We start from the raw sequence: 25590 nt of genomic DNA on the forward strand, positions 1-25590 counted from the left end.
CACTACTCTCTGACTATGGTTTATAGAATCTCTGCTCAAACACTTCAGTGAAGAGGAACCTACCAAATTCCAAAGCAACCCAATCCCTTATGGGTATTTTTAATTGTTAGGAAGTTTTCCTTCTCATCAAGACAATGTATCAAGCCAATATCTTTGTCTCGGTGTGGTGGTACCTGTCTGTTACACTTGCTACTAGGGGAGGCTAAGGTCAATGGATCGCTTGAATTCGGGAATTCCGAGCTGCAAAAGGGCTAAAAAGGGATCAGGATCCTCATTGAGACCTAGTCTCAGGGTTGCTGTGAGGTTAAAACGAGTTAACATTATTTAAAGTGCTTTGCAAACTTAAAGTAATTGTGAGCTATTATTAGCGAGCTAAGAATCCATGCTGACCTTTGTCAATCTTATTCCCAAACTATAAGAATTCAGAGGAAGATGTGCTTACAAACATAATAGTAGTAATAACAGCTGACATTTATATTGTCCTTTTAAGTTTTACAAAGCACTTAAATACATTATCTCACTTAAACTTCACAATAACCCTGGGAGTTAAGGGTTACAGTTATTATTATCTCTATTTTACAGATGAAGAAACTGAGGCCCAGAGAAGTTAAATGATTTGCCTTTCTATGTTCACACAGCTAGTAAGTGTCAGAGGTGAGATTTGAATCCAGGTCTTCCTGTCTCCAAGGTCACTGTTCTATCTACTATGCCATGCTACTTTAAAGTGTATGATGAACTATCCAAATGGCCTTGGATCAAGAAGTAACACAGCTTGCCAAGGTCCACCCTTCTACATGCACCCTTGATCCCTTCTCCTTCCATCTTTTCTAATGGACTGTCCCCCACTATCAGCCCTACCCTCTCATCTTCAGTCTATCTATCCCTATCAACTGGCTCCTTCCTTTCTGCCTACCAACATGGCCACATTTCCCTCATCCTTAAACAAAAACCTCTCCTCACCTTGGTTAAACTCAAGAAAACTATCTAGATTAGGTACCTTCATTTCCTCACCTTTCTTTCTCCTTTAAATCCTCTGCAATCTAGGTCCTAACTTAAAATCAACTAAAACTGGTCCCTCTGAAGTTCCCAATGATCTCTTAATTGCTAAATCTAATGACCTCTTCTAAATCCTCATCCTTTATGACCTCTCTGCAACATGTGACACCATTCATAAACATCTCTTCCTGGGTATCCCCTCTCCTGCTTCTCCCTCCACCCACTTGTTCCTTCTCAGTCTCCTTTGCAGGTTCATTATCACTGCCTATGCATTAACTATGAGTGTCTCCCAAGGCTCTCCCTTGTGCTTCTCCCTTCATGGTATCTCACTTGGTGATTTCCACTCCAGTGGGTTCAATGATCTCTACGCAGATGATTCCCAGCTCCATACATCCAACCCTAGTCTCTTTCCCAATCTATCAACCCATATCATTAATTGCCTTTTAGACATCTCAAACTGGATGTTCCATAGTTATCTCAAACTTAAATAGAACACATTACCTTCCCACACATCCACAAAAAAAACAACAAAAAGGGAGGTATAGAAGGATTGCCTAGCAGCAGTGAGGACCCAGTAGAGGTTGTATAACATAAGTTTGTAGTGTACCCAATCAGAGCAGATGCATAATTATCTCCATCTTGGTTCAGAAGCATGTGTGTAGGAGTGAAGGTGATAGACGGTGGGAATGATCCAAGGCTAAGACTTGGCAGAGCACAATCAGCAATACGATGGGCAGTAGGGATTGTAGAGAAAGGACAATGGAGAGTTGAACTGATTTTCTAAGGGGTATCTCCAAGATAAAGAGAAGAAGAGAGAGTGGCTAGTGCAGGGGTAATAGCCTGGGAGAGAACTGAGGGGTTTGAGGGATTGGAGGTCATAGAGTAGACAGAGTAGGGTTATGGAAGGGGAGGCAAAGGGAGAGGTGGAAAAGCAATAGATTACAGTTAGATAAGTGGATTTGATCATTCTTGAACAGAGAGGTGGCACATTTGTGAGTGATGGCAAGATTAAGGGTATGGCTATCATTATATATAGCTGAGGTGGGGTGGAGGAATAGGTCATGGAAAGTAAATAGGTTGAGGACCTGATTGGTTAAGGTGTTTGAAGGAGAATCTATACATATGTTGAAGTCCCTGAGTATGAGGGTAAAAGTTGAGGAGGAGAAAAAAATTGTGAGCCAGGCTCTGAATTCACTGAGTTCAGTAGATAACAGCTTCCAGGGCTTTGATTGGGTGGTGGATATGAATTGCACAAACTTCAAAGGAGGAGAGGTTACTGAGTGGTGGAGGTAGGAAGTGGCAACAGGGAGCAAAGAGTATTCCTTTCTTCTAATGGAGTGTGCTGAGGGGAATGAGTGAAAATGCAGCTAGTACTGGAAAGGGTGGCCAGGAAGGCTATCTATAGTCTCAGTGCCTAGCACAGTGCACTTAATAAATGGGATACGAATTGAATTGAATAAAGATACCAATTTGGACATGGTCTAGTTGAAGTCATAATAACCATTTTTTGTTTTGTTTTGTTTTACTTTGTGCATAAATCTTCTTTAAAAACTCTATTAGAAGCCAGGAGTAGGAATAGGAGGAAAAAGGGAAGTTAAAGGACCAAGATGGTGGGGGAAAAAAAAAACAACAAAATAATTAAAACCGAATGCTGCAAAACTATAAAGGCTTAGCCTCGAGCAACAAATATGAAAAGATGACTCCCCCTGATTCTTTGCAGAGATAGGGAATCATGGGTGTGGAACAAATAACATCAACCCTTATCTATATGTTGGTTAGTTTAGCAGAACTTTTTTTCCCTTTTGTCTTTTTTCTTTAACATAAGCATTTGCTCTCTGGGAAGAAGAAGAGGAGAAATACTGTGGGAACTGTAGATGGGGTGAAAAAAAAATCAATAAAATTTATTTTTAATAAAAGGAAGGATGGGGGAGTCAGTCGGTTACTTCCTGCCCAAAGTAAATAGACATATGAAATCACTGTTGTTATATAAAGGTGCTTTGCAAACCTTAATGGGATATATACAAATATGAGTAATTGTTCCTAAGGAAAAAAGGAAGAATGACTGTTATCTTCTATTATTGAAGTGTCTGGCATTGAAACTTTACCTAAGTACATAAGGCTGGCACCGGAAAATTGGCTCTTGTTCTTCCTGTTTATGAGTAAGTGGCCATAATCTCATTGCTATCACAGTGGTAGGGTAGCACGGATCATGCAGAAAGTTACCAAGGCAAGGCAGATCAAGGAGACCAGGATGTTATCTTTATGGCATACTGATTTCAAAAAGTATAGTCAAGATAGGGTAACTCTGAAAATTGGTTTCAGAGAAGGCAACCCATGGCCTGGGCTTCTTCTAGGTAATTTTTGCTCAACTGTTTTAAGGTGTTAACAGCCTCAGCTCTACAAGTAAGTACTCAAATATTGCCTACCTCATGTATTTCTGATTTACCATCTTTCACATTCTGAAGGGCAAATATTACCCATAAGCACTCACAACATTTTCTACCTTTCTGGTGCTCTATAGAACTGTAACTAGTAATTTTTGCACCTGGGATAAGTGACATCAATCAGTATCAACCAATTAACATTTGTTAAGTACCTAATATGTGCTGGACACTGTGCTAAGTGCTAGGGATACACAAAGAGGCAAAAGGCAGTCCCTGCTTCCAAAGGGCTTATAATCTAATGGAGACAACAAGCAAACAACGGTGTGAATCTTACCTTCCAAAAACCTGAAGATAACTTCAGCTAAATAGAGGAAAGCAAGAGTGACCCCGAGACACTGTCCTATTAGCGAACGTGGGGGCAAGGTCCTGGAGCATCAGCCCTTGAGAATGGTGTCCGCTGAGATGCTGCTAGTGTTACTCTTACCCAAAGGGCCAGTCCAAGGAATAGCTGATCTGTGGTTTGACCACGGTGGGGAGAAACACGCTATCTGACAGTTGCTTCTTTTACTTCACACAGTCAATTAGCATTTATTAAGTGCTGACCATGTACCAGGCATAACTAGTTTTGCTAACGAGTTGCTAATCTCAATTATTTCTCTGCTGTTAAAGGAGAACACGCTGTCCCTCTATATTTTGGCATGCTGGGACAAAACCCTGATAACTCTGCCTTAGTTATGGTGCTGCCATTTTGGATAAAAGCAAGTCAGCAGTAGACAAACAGTTGGAGTCAAAAGTGACCCAATGACATTAAAACACCAGCCTGAAAATATTACAAATAGATTTTGGGGTATTCAATCTGGTTACACTATAAGAGAACTAATCTATAATGAAAATACAGATGTGCTATTGTTATGGAGAGCTTAGCCTAGGCCAAGTGCTGGAAGAGGGTGGACTAGTGTAAAAGGACACTTTTCCCCAAGGGTCCAGAGAGGCCCCTCTGCCTGTAAGAGGAACAAAAACAAATGGCTGACACTATTTAATGCCATGAGCTTGGGCCAAACTAATCAAATAACAAGAGACCCGGTGCTTATATAGAGTTTGCACATGCAGGATTTATCACATTGTAGAAAAGATGAAGTATCCCTCCAAGGGCCTCTTGGATATGTGCTACTGACACTGGGGGAAGTGTTTTGCCTGAGAAGACAATATAGGAAGACGCAATGATCCCAGAGGAATGAAGTTGGAAGAACTCCACCCCACTCCATCTAATCCTACCCCACCCTTGTATCTGGCCTGCTGTTCTTGTTATATCTTGATTACAGGAGAGGAGAGCTTCCTTTAAGATGCCCTCAAAGGGGCTGCCTTGGGAGGGGGTGCCCCATTCTGTCACACTCTCTTAGCTAAGACTGTTTTAAAGCAGGTTCTAGCACCCAGCTGCTCTAATCAAGCCTAGAAAGGGGGTAATCGGGCTTTTGGCTACAGAGGCTATAGACCCTAGGTTACCCTGTCAGCAACTGCAGCTGAGAGCAATTTACCCAAGTAATTATTCATCGCCGTCAGCCCCTCTTTTTATGGATAAGGAATCGAGGAGAAGGAGGGGAATGCTGATATATGGGTAAATAGAGAGATAGTTGGCACAAATTTGCCCCTGGTGAGGTGAAGCAATAAAGATGACAGATATTCCAGTTCATTCTGGGACAAGGATAACCTTGTTTAAAAAAAATTATGGGCTGTCAATTTTCATATTTTTGTATTTTTAAGGCAGAGGGAGTTAAGGTCATAGAAGCCAAAAAATCCTTAATTATTTCTCTTTCTCCTACTTACCTACTGTGACTAACACTCAGTATCCATTCTCACTTTCTACTTGGCCAAGTATGTGTTTTATATGTCCAAAATATCAATGTCTGGTTGAATTGCTTATACTACAAACAAGTTAATTGCTTCGTTATCTAATAAATGCAGCCTTAATTATAGGCTGTCGGTGGCTATTAATGAATAAAGCTGGTGAGGATTTCACAAGGTATGGATCTTCCACCCCCAACACACTGGGGAGCCAAATTCTTCAACATTTCCATAGGGAAATACCTTTGATCAAGGCATAAGGCTACATCTAAGTTATCATTTCACCTTTGAAACTGAAACACAAACGGAAGAACAATTAGATTCCTAACTCTTCTTCCTTACTAAGGATCTAAACTGACATTCACTTTCTTTAGCTCTCATGTGTGACTACGTTTGTGTGGTGTTCAGTGCCTTAGAAAATGCCTTGCATAGAGTCCAACAAAAGAAGCGTTTCCTGTTGATGGTTTTTTCCCCCTGATGTTACTGTTTCCAGAAAACATTGTGCTAGTAGCTGAGATGGGGCAGGGAGAGGAAACAGGAGGCAGAGACAGACAGACACACAGAGACAGAGAAACAGACAGAGAGAGAGAGGATAGGCACTGCAGAAGGACAAGAAATTGGGGTCTAAAATTGAATAGGAGGAAAAAATTGAGTTGGACTCCATTTGGAAATTTAGCTGGGGATGGGGTGGCATAGGAAGTACCCAGGGGACAGTATGAATGCAGATATGGAGGAGAGGGAAAGGGGCAGTGACAAATAGGATGTCCTTATTATGGTATCAGGAGAGGGTGGCTTGCCCTCCTTTCCCCCATCAGGTGAAGGCAGAAGATGGGCCTTGACAGAGAGGTACCACAGAAACAATATAGCCTGGGGATAGTTAACCCCATAGCAGCACAAGCTAACAGAGTAAGAAGGATCTCATTCTTGGTGTTGGCTTTGCCACCAAAAGACAGTTTTACTTCGGAGAAATTTCTGAATCTCTCTGAATCTTGGCAGCTAAGTGGAGCAAGAGACCTATATTCAAATCTTCATTGGCTGTGTGACTGGACAAATCACTTAACCTCTCTCAGCTTCATTTGTAAAATAAGGGAGATAGACTAAAAAGCTTCAAAGGTCTCTTCCAGCTCTAAATATGGTTTTTCATCTGTAAAAGGAGAAGATGATAGTATCAGAAGTGACTCCTCTCTCTCTCCCCTAAACTTGTTTATCACTTGATATTTCCTTTCTTATTACACTTTACCTTGTATTATATATTTAATGATTAGTTTCTTTCAAAGTTCAATTCAAGCCTCACATTGTCTACAAACCTCTTCCTGATTCTTCCCAACTCACCTCTACTTCAAAATTACCTCGTATTTTTTTTTTTGGTCAGATCTGTGATTTCACTGGTATGGGGACTTTTCAGTAAGGAGACTCCCTTCACCAACGAAGCTCAGCAATGTATAGTCTTAGAGACTTGCCTGAGGGAGATAAAATCACTTTGTCCATGGTCACACAGCCAGTATTTGTTAAAGGCAAGTCTTGAAACCAGGTATTCCTGAATCTTAGACTGGCTCTCTATCTATTAGGCCACACTACTGTAACAGCAAGCACCCTGGCACACCCAGGATGGCCTGTTAGCACAGGTTCTTTGATCTGCTTTTCTTAATGGAAAGGCAACTTTAAGGGGGTCAACAATCTTACTTCAATTACATTCACTAGTTCAGGGGAAAGGTCAGCACCCTGAATGTGGAGAAAATACAAACAGAGAAGTCAGCACAAAGACCAATAGACAGGGCTCCAGCTGTCTGAACAAGGTAATACAACCACCTACATACACCACTGGATTGGGGAAGCACAGATACATCTGAGTAGTGGGGGGGGGGGGCTCTGAACAAACGGCTACTCAGAGTTCCATCCAGGGAATCAAAAGGTCCTTCTCATGAGCGAACCCCTAAAGCAAAATACCAACCTCAGGATACACTTCCTAGAGCCAGAAGGCAACACAACCCCCATGACTCAGTGCCTAATTAACTTAGTACCAAAAGCTGTGAAAGCCTTCCTACAAGCAAGTCTCCCAGTAAGCAAGCCTCCCCCTAAGCAAACTCCTCCTCCAATGGGCTCTATGTGATCCAGGATGCATCACAGCTGTGATAGAACACATATGGTCACACAGGCCTATTAATGGATGGGGAAGATCTTCCTATTCCATTCACATTACAACTACCTCTTGTATATTTTCCATAATCTGTGTGTATGTGTATGTATGTATGTGTGTATGTTATGCATGTATGTTGGGCAGCTAGTTGGCACAGTGGATAGAGTTCTGGGTCTGGAGTGAAGAAGACTGCTCTTCCTGAGTTCAAATCCAGCCTCAGACACTAGCTGTGTGTGATGCTGGGCAAGTCACTTTACCCTGTTTGCCTCAGTTTCTTCATCTGTAAAATGAGCTGCAAAAGGTAATGGCAAACCATTCCAGTATCTTTGCCAAGAAAACCCCAAACAGTGTCACAAAGAGTCAGATACAAATGAAAAATGATTGACAACAACAAAATGTATATGTAAGCATATGTGTGTATATGCATATGTAGGTATATGTGTAAATACAAATGCCTACATATACACACACATACACAAATACATAAATATACAATCTATATATACACACATAGCAATATATGTGTATGTACATATGCATGTATGTATACACGCACACATTGTTTTTCCTTAGAGAATGTAAGTTCCTAGAGAATGTAAGTTCATTTTTTTCTTTGTAGACTCACCACCTAGCACAGTGCCTAGCACTTAGTGAGTGGCTAATAAGTGCCTAATAAACATTGTTTTAGAACTATGCGGCTAGCTTTCTACCCTCTATCCCACATTGTTCTCATGTGTTTTCCATGTATTTTTTACAAACTTATATTTGTACATGTCTTCCCTCATAGAATGTGTGCTCTTTGGTAGCAGAGAATATATTACCTAGCACATAGTAGCTTGTTGCTTGACTTCATCCCCTTCTCTTAAGAATCTGAAATAAGTTCCCTTTACTCACTCAAGCCTAAAACAGTGAATGCCTTGCACAAAATGGCCACTCAATAAGTACCAATTGAATGGACAATCGGTTTCCTTCTAAGCGCTAATTTTTTTTTAATATTGTATAATTCTAAAATAAGATGGAAGTGGTAAATAGGGTGGGAGGTGGGGAAAGTGTGAGACCCACAACAGGAACAGCCACAGGGATCACAATCACTTTCCGTCCTTCCACTGCCTTAGCGATCCGCCTTTCAACGATTTGTTCCCTCTCCTCTCTTGCGCCCCCCAGACTCCACTCACAGGGCACCTGCCAAGAGCGAGCCTTTGTAAATTCACAGTGAATTCCTCACCATGCTGGATGATCCCGTGCTCCAGAAGCCTATGGCAAAGTTGCTCGGCTTCATTCCTTGTGGTGGCCTCTCCTTCCTGAACCAGCCAATCGAGGAGCTCGGAGGCCATGAAGGTTCGCTCATACTTGATGCCTTCCTCCTCCCTTGGCTGCAAAAGTGTGTTTTCAGAACTCATCAGCCTGTTGGGAGAGGCGGGGGATAAGGAGAGAGGAAAAGAAAATAAATGAATACATGCTCAGGATAAATAGTTCTTTCCAGCCTCCTGTAAGGGATCATGACCAAGAAGGTCGCTGTGACATCAGATGTATCTGTCCAGGGCCTGCCCCAGATATCATTCTAAATCGTGAGGCTTGATTCAGGAAAGAACAAGATGGATTCTCATGTGGCAAGTGGATAGACCTCAAGTGATATCAGTCTATACCACAGCCATTAGCAGACATTAATCTTAGCCATCTTTAGAAAGGATTATGAGCCACTTCCTCTTGCCTTTAAGAGAAGAAATTAGCCCATTGTTTCCCGCAGACTTTGGTGGAAGTATTTATTTCCGTCAGGGCATCATCTACTTCCTTGAAGGGCTGTCCTAATTAAGAAACCCAGGAAAATCACTCCTTTGCAACTCACTTCTTAGATATCCTATTTCTCGCACCTCTTAAAAAGCCAAGACCAGCTTATCTTCTCCTTCTTTAAAAACCATTATGGATAAGGTCTTGCCTTCCATACCAGTCTCTGACTTCTCTTTCAACAGCCTTCTCCATTTTACCCCCATTTTACCTTTCCTCATTTTTCCATCCTCCCTGCTAAGGATTACAAAACCAGACCAAACAAACCAGCGAAAACAAAACCCTAGAGGGTCACTAAGATCATCTAATTCAATTTCATTTTGCAAAGGAGGAAATTGGTGTTTCAAGAGTGGGAGTGGCTTCTGCTATATCACAGGACTGGTTAGTGGCTGATCTTGGTCTAGATCAGTCCTTTTACTTCCAATCCTCTTCCTGAATTAGGATGCTATGCATGTGATTTATAAGCATTTCATTGGGTGGTTACTGTTGTTTATAGGGTTACCTGTAACCTGTCTACATTGTTCACACAGATATCTTCTATAAATTCCTGGAAGACAAAGACCAGCCCTTTTAAAGTGATTTATTCAGAATCGTATATGATGGGCAGCCAGGCGGCACAGTGGATAGAGCACCAGGTTGGAGTCAGGAAGACCTGAGTTCAAATATGGTTTCAGGCACTTACTAGCTGTGTGACCTTAGACAAGTCACTTTGCCCTGTTTGCCTCAGTTTCCTCATCTGTCAAATGAGCTGGAGCTGGAAATGGCATCTTTGGTATCTTTGCCAAGAAAATCCCAAAAGGAGTCATGACTAAACAACGACAAGTGTATGATGAATTTAGGAACTAATTATCTTTGGTGTGATTATCTTTGGTGATAACGAGGACCTCTTCTCACAGTCATGTGAATTCTTTCACTGCACAAAATGAAAACTTTAAGATTCTACTATTATGGATGGCCTAGTGCAAAGAACTTAAGAGGTGGAAGTCAGGAAACTTGGTTCTAGGCACAGCAGGGCAACCACAGAGAGGTCACTTCACCTCTCTGTGCTTCAGTTTCTTTATGTCCAAATATTTGTTTGTTTGTTTTGGGTTTTTTTTTTGGGGGGGGGGGGATAGTAACTCCTCTACATTTTGCATCTGAAAATTAAAAAGTGAAACTAATATAACAGGCATGTTAAATAGTTTGAAAAATTAAAAAACACACAAATGCAGGGTGTGATTGCTAATAATAATATTAACATACTGATAAGTATCTAATGAACACTAGGTATTATGCAAAGCTCATTAAAGCCCTGATGTCCGTACATTATAAAAATATCATCATTTGTATTTCAACAGTTTCCCCAAGTTAATCCTCTTTTAAAGACAGACTTGGCTGCTAGCCCAGGGTAATAGCAAGTTAAGTAATCTTATTCCTTACACTGAGGCATTTCTCTTCATACTCTTCTCAGTCTTATTTCATCATATTCCTCTTCCCCAAGCACGAGAAGCAGCCCGGTACATTGGAAAGGGTCCTGGATTTGGAGTCAGAGGACCTAGTTTTTAACCCTGGCTGTGTCACTTACTGATCTTAAAGTGACTTAATATCTCTGGGTCTCAGTTTCTCCTCTTTTGTAAAATAGATTAGGTGGGCTTTAGAGTTTTTCATTTCCTAATTAGTGTATCCTAATTTCCTAATTTAGAGCCTTCTAGCTCTAAATCTGAAATTGAGTAAATGAAGGGCAAAGCATTTATTAAGTACCTACTTTGTGGTAGGCACTGGGGATAAAAACACAAAAGTGAGACAGCCCTTGCCCTCCGAGAGCTTACTTTCTAATAAAAAGGAAGAAGTTTTAGTTTGGGGGTTCACAGGAATGGTGAGCATAGAGAAAAAGCAGCATGGTGCAGGGGATCTTAACTTTTTTGTATCATGGACCCCTGGGGCAGTCTGGTGACATACATGGCCCCCTTCTCAGAATCAGGTTTTAAATATAGTAATAAAATGCAGAAGGCAGCTAGATGGCACAGGGAAAGAGTGCTGGCCCAGAAGTCAAAAGGACCTGAGTTCAAATCCAGCCTCAGACACTTGTTAGCTGTATGACCCTGGGCAAGTCACTTAACCCTGTATGCCTTAGTTTCCTCATCTGTAAAATGAGCTAGAGAAGGAAATGGCAAATCGCTCCAGGATCTTTGCTAAGAAAACTTCAAATAATGTCATGAAGAGTTGGACCTGACTGGAATAACTGAATGAAAACAAATAAAATGCATAGGATTATACTGGAAATCAATCATATTGAAATAGTCATCAAAATATTTTTTAAAACAAGTTCACAGATCCCAGATTAAAAACCCACAGGTAGAGGAAAGAGGTCTAGACTGTGTTTGGACAGAACTAGGTTCAAATCCTGCCTCTGACACGTACTAGCTATGTAGCAATGGGCATGTCACTTAACATGCCCCAGCCTCAGTTTTCCCATCTGTAAAAGGGCAATGGTGATAACTCTAATACCTATCCCACCAATCTATTCCAAGGACTTAATGAGATAATCCAACAATACATTTAAGGCCTTTTCAGTAACTTCAAAATAGTTATTTATTTTTACTAGCACCCTTTATGCTCCAGAAAAAAATCTGTACTACACTGACCTTCCCCTGCCTTTGTACATGGGCACCCTCATTCCTGAAAGATATCCTTCCTTTTGCTTCCTCAGCCCCATCTTTACTTACTGAAATCCTTTTCTTCTTCCAAAGCTCAGCTCAGGTGTCACTCACTCCAGAAAGCCTTCCCAAATTCCCCTTTCCCTGAAAGTTCAGTGTGATTTTGTTTTTCTTCTCCTTTACAGTTTTTCATTTCCTAATTAATGTATCCTAATTTCCTAATTTGTATCCATGTCTCATTCTTCTTACAGTATTATAAGCTCTGTGAGGGCAAGGATTATGCAATCTTTTTCCATTTTTGTATCCCCCTTGCAGATGGCAGACTCTTAAAAACATTTGTTGAAGTGAGTAATCACACATGACATTATATAATCTGAGCGGTCTGACTGCCTTTGGTATAGAAATCAGTTATTAGTAGTATGATCTTAATCTTTCTTATTTCATTTCCCCTTCTTAGTGAACCAGCTCACTTCCCTAGTCAAGTAAATTCATTTATTGGAGTTAGCCTTAGGGCTAATCTACATTAACTGTTGCATGTTATTAAGTCAACTTGCTCCTTTATCTAAAAATAAAAATTAAAGGACTATTTCATTATGCTCTTGTGTCAAAGATTTTATGTCCCCCATTGACTGAACAAATCACTTTTCCTTTTCACAGAATTAAATATATGAGTATTCCAGGTGAACCATAGAATAATTAGCCAGTTCATAAATTAGATTTCTGTTCATATTTCACAGAACACAGACTCTCAGAGCTGGAAGGGGCCTCAGAGGCCATTCAGTCCAAACCATACCTGAACAAGAATCCTCCTCTTCAATTCATCTGACAATCAGTTACCAGGCCTCTGCCTGAAGATCCCTAGTAAGGGGGAACCCAACACTTCTTGTCTGAGGCAATCCGTTACACTTTGGAGAGTTCTAATTGTTAGGGAGTTTTTCCAAAATTTGCCTCTATAGGGTTCTACTCACTGCTTCTCATTGTACCCTCTGGATTGTAGGATCATAGATCTCAGAAGGGAAGGGGCCTCAGTGGCCATTAAATCCAAGTCCTTAGTTTGGGCAGTTAAGTGGTACAGAGTGCTGGGCTGACAATCAGGAAGACTGATCTTCTTTAGTTCAAACTGGCTACAGATGCTTACTAGCTGTGTGACCTTGGCCAAGTCACTTAACCCTGGTTGCCTCAGTTTCCTCATCTGTAAAATGAGTTAGAGAAGGAAATGGCAAACCACTCTAGTATTTTTGCCAAGAAAATCCCAAGTGGAGTTATGAAGAGTCAGATACAACTGAACAATCTTCACTTTACAGATGAAGAAACGGAGGTCCAGAGAAGTAAAGTAAGGTCACCCAGGTTGTGAGTGGCAAAAGCAGAATTTAAACCCAGGTCTTCTAACTTGAAACCCAGTGCTCTTTCCCCACTAACAAGCTGCCTCGGGTCTAACTCTTCTCCTACACGACAGTTTTTTTTTTCAATTCTTGAAGAAAGCTATTATGTATCCCCTGGGCCTTCTCTAGGCTAAATATCCCCAATTTCTTCAGGCAATCTTCATTTGGGATGACCTTGAAGTTCTTCAATATCCTTTCTAAAAAGTGGGGAATGAAAACCCTAGATGAGGTCTGCTTAGGGCAGGGAGTCTTCATGACCCCGTTTGGGGTTTTCTTGGCAAAGACACTGGAGTGATTTACCATTTCCTTCTCTAGCTCATTTTACAGATGAAGAAACTAGGGCAAACAGGGTTAAGTGACTTGCCTAAGGTCACACAGCTAAGTAAGTATGTGAGGCCAGCTTTGAACTAAGGAAAAGGAGTCTTCCTGACTCAAGGCCCAGCACTCTATCCACTATTCCACCAAGCTGCCCCATTCTTGAGGGCTAAGCCTCTCTAATTCAGCCCAAGAACATCATGGGTACCATACCATATTGCTGATTTGTATTGATCTTGTGCTCTACTAACACTCCCAGATCTTTTTCAGACAAACTGCTTTCTAATCATCCTCCCCTATTTTGTCCTTGGGTTAAACAAACAAACAAACAAACAAACAAAAGTGACTTCATGAGTATAAGGCTTTATAGTTATCCCTATTAATTTTTTAAAATTAAATTCAGGTCACTATTGTAGCCCAGGGGTCTGCAAACTATGAGTTGAGGGACAATTTCAGCCTGCCTGTTTTTGTATGTACATTTTAAAAATAAAAAAAACTTTCCTTTAAAATATAAGAATCATTTTTAGCTATATAAAAACAGTTAGTGGGTACTTGCCACTGCTTGCCAACCCCTCCTCTAGCCTATCATGATCTTTCTGCATTTTCAATCTGTCACCCAGTGACAGCTTTTCCTTTCAGTTTTGTATCATCTCCAAGTTTGATAAGCATGCCATCTATGAAAAAGCCAAGTTATTAAAAATGTTAAACCACACAGGGCCAACACCGGATCTTTGAGGGACCCTACTGGAGATCATTTTTAATTCCGACAAGCAATCATTAACAGCTACTCTTTGGGTCTTGCCTTCAATCATTTCCAAATGCACCTAATTATACTTGCATCTAGATCACATCTTTCTCTTTTATACAGGGATAACATGATGGAATTTATCAAATGATTTTGTATATTTATTAAATAACATGCAAAATATTATCTCCCAAGTTAATCACTTATTCAGAAGAGGAAACAAGGTTAGATTGACATGACACAGTCTTTGTGAAACCATGGAGATTCTTTTTGATGTCCCAAGCCTGACTACCACTTCCTTGTTTCTAGATGTTTACTTTCTTTTTAATAGCATGCTCTAGAATTTTGCCAGGAATGCAGTCAAACCCATTTTGGCCCGCAGAAAAACAAAACAAAATAAACTAACAACAAAATCTGAGACATTTGCCCTTTTCCAGTCCCCTTTCTTATTCATCATGATCCTTCAAGTAGCTGTCAGTCAACAAGCATTTATTTAGACACATAGGAATATATGCCAGGCACTGTGCCAAGAGATGAGGATACAAAGAAAGGCAAAAACAGTCCTTGCTCTCAAGTAAGCTCGCCTTCAAATGAGGGAGAGAATGTGTAAAACTAGTTATGACAAGGTATAGACAGAGTAAGTGGAAGTTAATCTCAGAGGGAAGGCACTAGCGTCTGGGCAGCCTTGGAAAGGCCTCCATTTACAGAAGGTGGGATTTGAGTGGGAGCTGAGTCTCAAAGGAAACCAGAGAAACCAAGAGATAGAAATGAAGGAGAGAATTCCAGGCATGGAAAGACAACCAATGAAAAGGCCTACAGGAAAGGGAATGTTGTATACAAGTAGGCCAATGCAGCTGGATTTTAGGTTCAGGAAATAAGGTTGTGAAGGACTTTAAATGGCTGAGGACTTTATATTTGATCCTGGAAGTAATGGGAAGTCACTGGAGTTTACTGAGTGAGGGAAAGGTGAGGGGAGTTGTATGTGTGACACGGTCAGGAAAATGACAGATGGAATTAGCAGTCCAATCCACCAGGTTCTTCAGCATCCCAAGAGATGACGCATTTAGGTGAGATAATTAAAACTCTTCCAGGACAGCTAGATTATCTCTTACTTATCTTGGGTATCAACTCAACTATTAGTGATTTTTTTTCCTGTCCTTTCTAGTCCAAAGATCATTCTCTTTGATGAAGATAATAGTAGTCTGTCTACATACTCGACAAGGGATCATTTGGCTTCTGCTTAAAAGATTTCCAGGAAAGTGGAGCCCATTACCTCCCTAGACAGCCCATTCTAATTTTGGAAGGCTCTAATTGTTAGGAAAAAATTTTTTGCATCGGGCCAAAGTCTATTTCTCTGAAATCTAAGCCCATTATTCCAGATACTGTCCTCTGGAGTATATTATTATTAATAGGGGAAATGGTTAGCATTATTATTTATTGTTATATTATCATTATTACAGTTGTATTATTGTTACTGTTATTATGATTATGAAATAGAAAAACGTGTCTGAAATTGCAAACTTCTCTTGTTTACTGGGTGAAATCCAAGTTCATCCAAAACTTTCATGTATTAACATTTATAATCAAGGCCTAATAAAGTTATAATAATCATCTTTCATCATTTTCACGGAGCCCTCATGCATTCACTTATTTGCTCAGTGAACATTTTAAAAAATTCACGGCCTGGTGCAAATAGAATGCTTCACTTCAATTAAACAAGCATTTGTTAGGCATTGATAATAAAAAGGCAGCCATTGAGCCAGGGCCAGGTATCTTTTGGGTCATCTCCAAACTATTTAGCCTACTCTTCAGGCACTGTTCCCACCAGAAACTCTGACTCCATCCCTGGAACCAGCCTGGGTTCTGATAGGTGACCCTGTAGTGCCCAGATCCAGGGCGCTACTTCAATTCCTGACCATCTCTAAATTACGCTGCCTCAGGGAACTCTTCACCTCTCTTTGCACCTTTCTTTTATGTGAAGTCTCCCTATGCTTGTATGTAAGCTCCTTGAGGGCAGGGGTTATCTAGCTTGCTTGTATTTGTGTCTCCAGTGCTTACTGCCTAGATCACAGGATGGATTCACCTATGTAACTGTATCTATTTAGGTATATACACACACACACACAGATATACATACATACATATATAGATATTTAGGTATGCATGTATATGTGTATATGCATATACATATACACATATGCATATATATGTGTGTGTATGTATATATGGATATAGATAGATAGATTGATATATAGATAGATAGATAGATATAGATAAATATTTCAGTCATTTTTCAGTTGTTTCCAAATCTGCAACCCCATTTGGGGTTTTCTTAGCAAAGATACTAGAGTGGTTTGCCATTCACTTCTCCAGCTCTTTTTACAGATGAGGAAACTGAGGCAAATGGGGTTATGTGACTTGCCCAGGGTCACATGGCTAGTTTCTAAGATCTGAACTCAGGAAGATAAGTCTTCCTGACTCCAGGCCCCATGCTCTATCCACCCTACCACCTAGCTGCCCCATATATAAATATAAATAAACAAACAAATAAATACATGCGAATGCATATGTGTGTATCTAGTCTATCGTTCTGTCTTCCTAGGAACTTATGTCCTACTGGAAGGATATAACAGGTGCAAAATTTTGGGGGGGTTTTTTTGTAATTAAGTATGGACCCATTTTAGGATGGAGAGGGCACTAAGATCTGGGGGTGAGGTGAATTAGAAAAGGTTTCAGGAGGCACCTGAGCTGTGCTTTACAAGAAACCAGGGATTCCATTTAATGGTTCTCCCATCATAGCACGCTAACCAGAGTCAGGCAATATGTGGGAGCCGATGCTGATTTCAATTTTCCACGAATACAGCTGAATCAGATGCCACAAGAAACTCAATTTGAGCCAAAAGAGGAAGATGCTGCATTACAAGGAAGGAAAAGACAAAAGGAACCGTCAAGACTGGCAGCTTCTGAAATGTCTGAGAAGTATATCTATTGTTGTTGTTCGGTCATTTTCAGTCATGTCTGACTCTTCCTGACCCCATTTGGGGTTTTCTTGGCAAAGATACTGGGGTGGTTTGACATTTCCTTCTCCAGCTCATTTTTACAGATGAGGAAACTGAGGCAAAAAGTGTCAAGTAACTTTTTCAGGGTCACACAGCTCGTAAGTATCTAAGGCTGGATTTGAATTCAGGTCTTCCTGACTCCAGGTCCAGTGCTCTATCTACTGTGCCACCTAGCTGCCCCTTAGAAATACATTGGGGGTGCTTATTATATACATAGGATTAAAGGACCTCAAAGGCCTTATTTTATAGATGAAGGAAGTTAACGCTCAAGGTCAAATAGGCAGGGATACACAGAGGCTGGATGTGACTCCCAGTGCTCTGGCTTCAGAAGCAATGATTTTTACTTTCTGCCATGCAGCTCAATGTGTGTATATCATAATGTAACTTCAAAGCTTCACATGTGTGATATATATGTGTATATATATGTATGTATGTATGCACACATATATGTATGTGTGTGTTTATATACATATAAAAGTATGTAAGGATACTATGGACTTCACTGAGTGAAAACTAAAACAGGAAGAACACCATAGGGAAAGAGAAGTAAAGGAAACCATTATTCTGCCTGCAAAGGATAAAACTCTCCTCTGCGAAGGTTTTGGGCTTTCTATGCTCTGCAGAGAACCATAATTCTCAGATGTGGCCAATGTGTTGATTTGTTTTGCTGGAAGATGTAAATTTGTTACAAAGGAAGACTTGTACTCAGAGAGAGGGAGTGGAGGAAGCAACTTAGTGGGTAGTGATAGATAAGAAAAAATAGCATAACTAAAACAATATTTAAAATGCAGAAGAAAATTAAAAGTGTAAAAGGAGCAAACATCAGCTTTGTTATAACCTTTTAAAGTTTAACACATATAAAGTATTGTTCTTTGATAAGTATATATGCAAGCTTCTTGAGTGTTTGTATATTGAAATGTTAGTGTTTGTAGGTGATTAAGTTCATAGTAAATAAAGAAGAAAAAGCAAATAAAAGGAAAAAAGTTGAAAGGAAGGAAGGAAGGAAGAAAGGAAAGAAGGAAGGAAGGAAGGAAGAACATTTAAAAAGTAAAAGTCTTGACTTTAGCCGAACATGGTATTGTGGAAAGAGCCCTGGTTGAGAAATCTGAATAGATGGAATCAAATCCTACTTCTGACACGTAATATCTGTGTGACCTGGGGCAATTCATGTAGCCTCACTGGGTCTCAGTTTCATATAAAATGATGAAGACTACTACTTCCATAGCAACAAAGTTTTAGTTACTGTCCATGTTCACCACTCAAAATCTGTGGGTATCCCAGAAAGCTATATTCAATAATGCTTTCATAATCAGGAAATTCAAATTTTTTTAAGGAGAAAAAAAGTCAAAATACTTAATCTAACCTAAACGAAATGAAATTTCCATCCAAAGGCAGGAGTGATATTCTGAATATATTTGGTGCTAGTCTGAGTACTGGAGTTAATTCTAGCTAACATACATAGGACACTGACCAGCTGAACTGAATACAGATAAGAGTTACCAAAATGATAATGAGACTAAAAATTCTGTTGTATGAAAATCACTCAAAGGTTCTAAAGATGTTTGGTCAAAAAAAGCAAAGGGACAGGGGATGCAAAGATGTTTCTGTTATTTCCCCGTAGCTGTAAGTTCATCATAAGGAAGCTGGGCTACACTTTTCTTTTGTCAAGGGGAAATGACTAAGAGGACACTAAAAAGAAAAAACCTAAGTAGAAAATTAATTTAAAAGTTAAAACATATGTACACATATACACACATACACACACACATATGTATTTATACGTTTAGGTAATATATACTTAAGCATACATACATATACGTATCTGTGTGTATATACATATGCACATATACATATACATGTATTTAAAGGCCTTAGGGTAGAATAGCAAAGGAAACAAGCTAATATACCCAAATGGAGGATTGTGAGAGTGTATAGTTAAGAGGTGAACAAGATATAAAGTGTCCAAATTATAATCTGCACTAGAGTACTCCCTACTCTTAGCATGCATACCAATATTAACCTTATCACCTATCCTGATTTTTAAAGATCTATGATCTCCTTGGTTGCTAATATTCCCACCATTCAGAAAGATCATAGATTAAAAGCTCTCTGACATTGAGCAGATCTTCAATAGTTTGCATGACCAAAAAATTCATAATCCAGGAGCCAATCGAACAATGAGTCTCTCCAAACTTGTTCCTTGGCAGACAATAAATCTATCACTCAGCCCTGATTCTATTTTCAATCTTAAAATCATCACCTAGTTTATTTCTGAGCCTAATGCCCATTTTAAGGGATGATAGCTAAGGCTAAACTCATTTACACAAAGCTTGCTTTTAAGTTCAACTGATAATTAATCAGTTAGATGATAAAGTACTTTGCTGACACAATTATCTCCAATTTACTTTGACTATTCCTTATGGCCTGATACCCAGTAGGAGATCTTTAAAACCAAAAGGTTTAATTATCTCTCCAAACTCAGAAAGAATTAAAACAAACAAAGAAATACAACAAGCTTATAGTAATTAGTTGGAGGCTGGTGTTTTGGGCTCTCAGACTATATTATAGAGTCCTAGTTGGGCAAGTTCCAAGCTGTGGGCAAAATGGAGAAGGTTTTCTAAAACTCTGTAAAGAGGCCCTTTATCTTATAGCTCTCTTCACCACACAGTTGTAAGTGTGGCAAATTCTTACAATATCAGCTATAACTACATCCAGCTGGAAGTCCAAAAATAAAAGTTTCAAAAGCAAATTTAAACATAATTTTTCAAATTTGCAACACTGCTGTCCTCCTTTAGTGTACATAACCAAGGGCTAGCTCTTATGGGAAATTGTAACTAGTCCCTACAGGTCCCAAGTGAAATCAACGATAAAGTCTCTGTAGGGGACACCAGGAATTAGGTGAAAGCAGATGCAAAGAAAGGACAAAGAAGGAGTTTCCTTTGATTTATGTGAGTATTTCAAGGGGCTGCCTGGTATAATAGATACAGTTTTAACCTTGGAGGCAGAATGACGTGGATTTAAATGCTACGCTCTACACTAGTTATGAGACAGGCAGGTCGTTGAGTTTCACTTACTGCTTCGGTCTCCTCATTTGTGGATGGGGAAGGGGAGAGGGCGAAGCCTGTGGTGCCCACTTCACAGGATTGCTATGAAATCTGTCTTTATAAGCATGTGCAGCCTGCTGGGCTGATACATGTGGGAGAAGTTCAGGGAATAATAACATACAATGGAAGGGCCCTCCTCTTCAATTCAGAGCATGTTCGGGCTTGTTTCTAGTCTGCTTACCATGCAAAGAAAAGAAGCCTTTCAATTGGTTGCTGAACCAGAACTGAGAATGTATTCAAAAGGCACTAATCAGCCAAGGCATTTTTTTTCAATGTCCTGTTGGAGAGATAGGTCTCATTGGGGCTGCTGCTGAGTGGTGGTCCGTGAATGCATGGTTCTTCTGTTGCTTCTCTCTCTGTAGTATCTATTCTTTCCTGCCTTAGGTGAAGGGATATTGGAGGTGGCACAGATTGTGATGATGTGAGCTTAATGCACTGGGCTGTGACCTTGTGAGCTTCAGAAAGTCAGGAGAACAAACCACCAGAGGTTGGGGAATCAGAGTCCAGGACAGTTTGTAGTCCACCAGTGAAGCCTCAGGACTCAGACTAGCTGGACTGATCCCGTAGCCAATCCTATCAGGTATATCACATTCAGAAGCAACCTGGTGAACAACTTGGGACAAATGCTTTATAGGAACTGCTTTTAGTTTGAGCCCACTCTCCCCAGGAAATGAGGTGGTGATGGGAGATGACGTTTGTGCCTCTGTTCTGCTATAACTTCTCAATAACTGTACCTTTGTAAAAACTAATTGAGCTTAATTGGTTATCTGAAACTAGAATGCTGATCACTGGCAACTGATTAGAGAATGAACTGGAACAGGGCCTTGAGTTCACAGCATTAGAGAATCACCTTTGACTCTTCAAGAGTACCCTTATAACCCTGAAGGGAAAATGTAGCCTTGCTACAGGACCTAAATTGTCTATGAGAGTGAAAATGGGATTAGAGGCTTCTTAAAGCATATGTGCTACAATCAAATAAGGGAATGCACGCAAAATGCTCTGCAAATTTTAAAATATTATATAAATTCTATTTACAACATTATTATGCAAATATATTTGATAACAATATAAATTTTATTGAGAGGCCACATGGAACAGTCTATAGAAGGCCAACTTTGGAACCAGAAAGACCTGGGTTCAAGTCCTACATCTCATATACTAGTTGTGTGACTATAGGCAACTCATTTAAACTCAGCACCTGGCGTGACTCACATTAGAATATAAGCTCAGTAACAGTACGTACTGAATTTGTTTTTGTTCTATGTATCCCCAGAGCTTGGCAGAGAGCCTGGCACTCTGTAAGTTTAATAAGCTTAAGTTGATTAATAAATTAGAGATAAACTGTAATGTGCATCAGTGATGGGATTCTTCCATACTGGGAGGTTCCCCACCCATGAATCAAATCACAGGTCCAGATAAATTAAATGGGTCTCTGCAAATGTTTATAGTGATCCCCAAATAAGATTTATTCAGTATCTAAGACCTTGTTTGAACATAGCATACTCATGTTTTTATTTATCCTTTAAAGCTTCAAAGACCCTTTTGAAGCACTAAAATTAACAAGTGCTTGCTTCTCCTTAATTTGGTATTTTTCTCCATTTAGTAAACAATGAATCTGTTCTCCCTCCCTATCTCATTTGTACAAGGCTGTAATTAACCAGGGATGTTTTCATTTTGCAACTCCAGCAACAAAGCCAGACTTACCTCTCAGCACCCTGTTTGGATAAATGGATTTACTCACAATCTAGTTAATAACAGGGAGTCCCCACACTAACAGCAATTCCAATGTGCTGTTTCACCGAGGCTGAAGACTTTCTATCCCTTCTCTAAACTTCTTCTATTTTCCTTTGCTCCAAATACTTCTCTGAAGTGCCCTTTTCAATTCTATGTATTCTTATTGTTGCAGATATTTGCAATCATCTCACACTTTCCCCTCCTCTTTCACCAACTCTAGAATCTCCCTGAAGTCTTGCATCAAACTAAGGTTGCACAACTTTTTAAAAAAAAGACTTTGGGATCTCCACGACCTTCTTGCAGAAGAAAAAAACTAAAGCTGTGTAATGAGTGCTCAGATTCCAACCATGTTGCAAATGGTGTCCAGTTTCAAAAGGAGCATTGGAAGATACTTAATGTCTTTTCTATGCCAAGTATGGCAAAGTAAACAGAGTATCACCTCTGGTTAAGGACAAGCTTTAGAAATCAGAGCCTGTAAAGTGTTACATGTGTTTATTGGTACAAAAAAAATTCTCTCCAGATTAGTTCAGGAGGCTCAAAGAATATATGGAAGACAGTAAAGCTTATGATGAAGATTCAATTATATAGCAAGAACAACATTTATATAATTGCACTTTAAAGTTTGCAAAGAGCTTTACAAAGATCTCATTTTGTCCTTGCAACAATTTGGGGACATGGGTGCTACTACCTTCATTTTACAGACGACAAAACCTAGGCAGTTAGAGAGGAAGTGATTTGTTCAGGGCTATGCTACTAGTTAAGTATCTGAGGCAGCATTCAAACTCAAGTCTATCTGACTCCAGGTCTAATAGTATCCACTGAGTCAACTAGCTGCCTATCCAAAGCTATAAATAGGTAAAGCAAAGAGGACTGAGAAAAGACCATTTAGATTAGCAATCAAAAGATGGATGCTAACTTCGAATTGAGCTGTTTCAGGTCATTAATGAGGCCACATGCTAGACAGCCAGGGTTCGAGAATGAGAGGTGAGAAAATGCAATGGATAGAAATGAGATTTCCCAGGAATTTGGTAGCAAAAGGGAAAATAGAAGGTGATTGAGAGAAAGGCAGAATAAAGTGAATATCTTCAAGGAAGACACAGACCTGAGCCTGTTTTTAGGCAGTGGGTAATACTCAGTGGAAAGGGGGAGATCAAAGATGAAAGAAGAAAGAATGAAATTCATAACATACTGGAGGACATGGGATTAATCACAGGTAGAAGGACTGGTCTCTACCCCTTCCTCAGAAACAGGAGTCAAAGAGAAATGATCCATAAAAGTGTCAAGTTTTCTACCTTCTCTGAGTTTGGACTGGGAGAGCTTGCTCTTTCTAGGACCTGACCCTGATGGATGAGGACCAGCAATTTTAAAACTTTTGAGCTGGAAGCCAAACTCTAGGGTACAGAGAGGTAACAGCAACCTTGAGGCTTTTCTAAACCATCCATTCGTCCCGATTGCTACTGAATGGAAGGTAGAGTAGAAAATGGATGCACTAATGAATGTCTTTATTACAAAGTGAAGCTAATTCTTAGTTGTTTGTTTATATTTGCAAACCCAGACTTAGCACAGAGTCTGGCTGTATAGTTAGTGATTAATGAATGCCTAAGCACTTTAAAGTTTACAAAATTCTTTCCTTACAATAGGTGTGCTTGGGACTAAGAGCAAAGACCTTGAAATCAGAAGACCTGGGTCATAGTCTTGGCCCGGGAAGCTTACTAGCTGTGTGACCTGACCTGATTAGTTTTTCTTGGAAACAGCCAAAAGCTATTTAGAACCAAATCTGATAAATAGAAAAGTCAAGAAATATTGGGGTTTGGGAGCTTTGGAACAATTAATACTTTAGAATTTACAACGCATTTTATATGCGTTACCATGTAGGGATGAAGTTGTCCACCATGTCTGTCAAGCAGTATCTATATGTCTTAACTGAGAATCTAGGAATATTAGCAGTGCTTCCACCACAGAAGCAAAGTGCTCTGGAAACCTTAAAAGCAGATGAGAACTACTATCATTATTAATGACTCAGTGAGGGAGGTAGCCCAAGAATGATTATTCCCATTTTAAAGATGAAGAAGTAGACTTGGAGAAATCAGACTTCCGTACAGTCACAAGGTTCACGGCAGTCTCTGCAGTTTCCTTTATGCTTTTGGCTTAAAGCTACTCTGCAGTTTCTTCCAGTTGCCAAGATTGCAACAGAAATTAGGTCCGGTATGACTGACCTGTCTGTCCTTCAATTTCTTTTTCTATAAAATGAAAAGGGTGGGTGAGATTTCTCTACAGCACTTTTTAGCTTAAAATCCTCCATCTGTGACGCATAAATGAAGGCTAACCCACAGAGTTATCTGAAATGAAATGCTTTCGAATCCTAACTGATAAGGATGGCCTGTGGATTGAAAAATAAAAATAAGCCTTCTTATGAATTTAAATAAAGGCATTCTGATAGATTCCTCAAAATGTGAATCCCAGAGATCAAAGGAACATAGGTCGAGATCTGGAAAGGCCTTTAGAGGCCATCTAGTCCAAACCCTCCATTTTATAGTTGAGGAAACTAAATTATGTTATGCCTAAATCTCCAGACTTTCCTTCTGCCACTGTCAGGAGGAAGTGGTCCAAGAAGCCAGCACTCCCTGCAGCTGCCAGCCAGGACACCTGTAACAACAGGAGTAGGAGCAAAAGGGATAAACTGGCCCACGGTAGCTCTTTATCCTACAAGTCACACTCCATAGACTTCCTCATGTAAAAAAATGGGATTCTTCTTCTTAGGCAGTATATGCTTTGCACCTGGAAATTCAGGTGATCAGCTCCAAACATAAACTAAAGAGGAGGAAAAACCCCTTGACTCTGTTTTGAGACACTTTCTCACCTGTGAACAAGCTCCAAGAGACAATATAAAGAAAAAGGCAACGTAAACAACATGAACGAGAACTCAGCAAGTTTCGGTAAAACCTCAGCCAGAAACTACAGTTTCACAAAGAACTATTAATAACACAAAGCAAACGACAAGAAAAAAGGACCAAAACAAACACAGAGAACAAGGCAAACAAATTAGAGGCAATATGGTGGCGTGGAATGAAGAGTAACCAGGAGTTAGAAGGTCTGGGTGCTCTGACTCTTATGCATACTCATTGTGGAATCACAGGCAGGTCATATAGTGTCTTTCCATCTCATTTTCATCATCAGTCAAGTTGGGATAAGGATCCTTGCCCTGCCTATTTCACAGCCTAGCAGAGCACATTACAGGGTAATGGTTATGGTGACCAGAGCAGTTTAAGAAATCAGGAAGATCCAGGAGAGTGAGACAGGCAGAGAACCAGCCAGAGAGAAAGGGAGACAGAGAGACAAAGACAGAGAGACAGAGAGAGAAGCAGAGACAGAGGAGAATGAAACAGACAGAGAGACAGACAGAACCCAAGATGGTTGAAACCAGTTGAGTGAGTATTGATATCTCATACCCACTCTGTGAGAAAGGCACAG

General features: G+C 40.0%; 1 protein-coding gene across 1 annotated transcript in view; it reads right to left on the reverse strand.

The window, feature by feature from the left end:
* DEPTOR (DEP domain containing MTOR interacting protein) overlaps positions 1-25590 on the reverse strand; it is a 199045-nt gene that overhangs the window by 87228 nt on the left and 86227 nt on the right. The window contains exon 4 of the mRNA XM_036741552.1: positions 8585-8763. Coding sequence (XP_036597447.1) covers positions 8585-8763 — 179 coding nt within the window. The remainder of the gene's footprint in view (positions 1-8584; positions 8764-25590) is intronic.

The sequence above is a fragment of the Trichosurus vulpecula genome, chromosome 1, assembly GCF_011100635.1.
Source record: "Trichosurus vulpecula isolate mTriVul1 chromosome 1, mTriVul1.pri, whole genome shotgun sequence".
NCBI lineage: Eukaryota > Metazoa > Chordata > Mammalia > Diprotodontia > Phalangeridae > Trichosurus > Trichosurus vulpecula.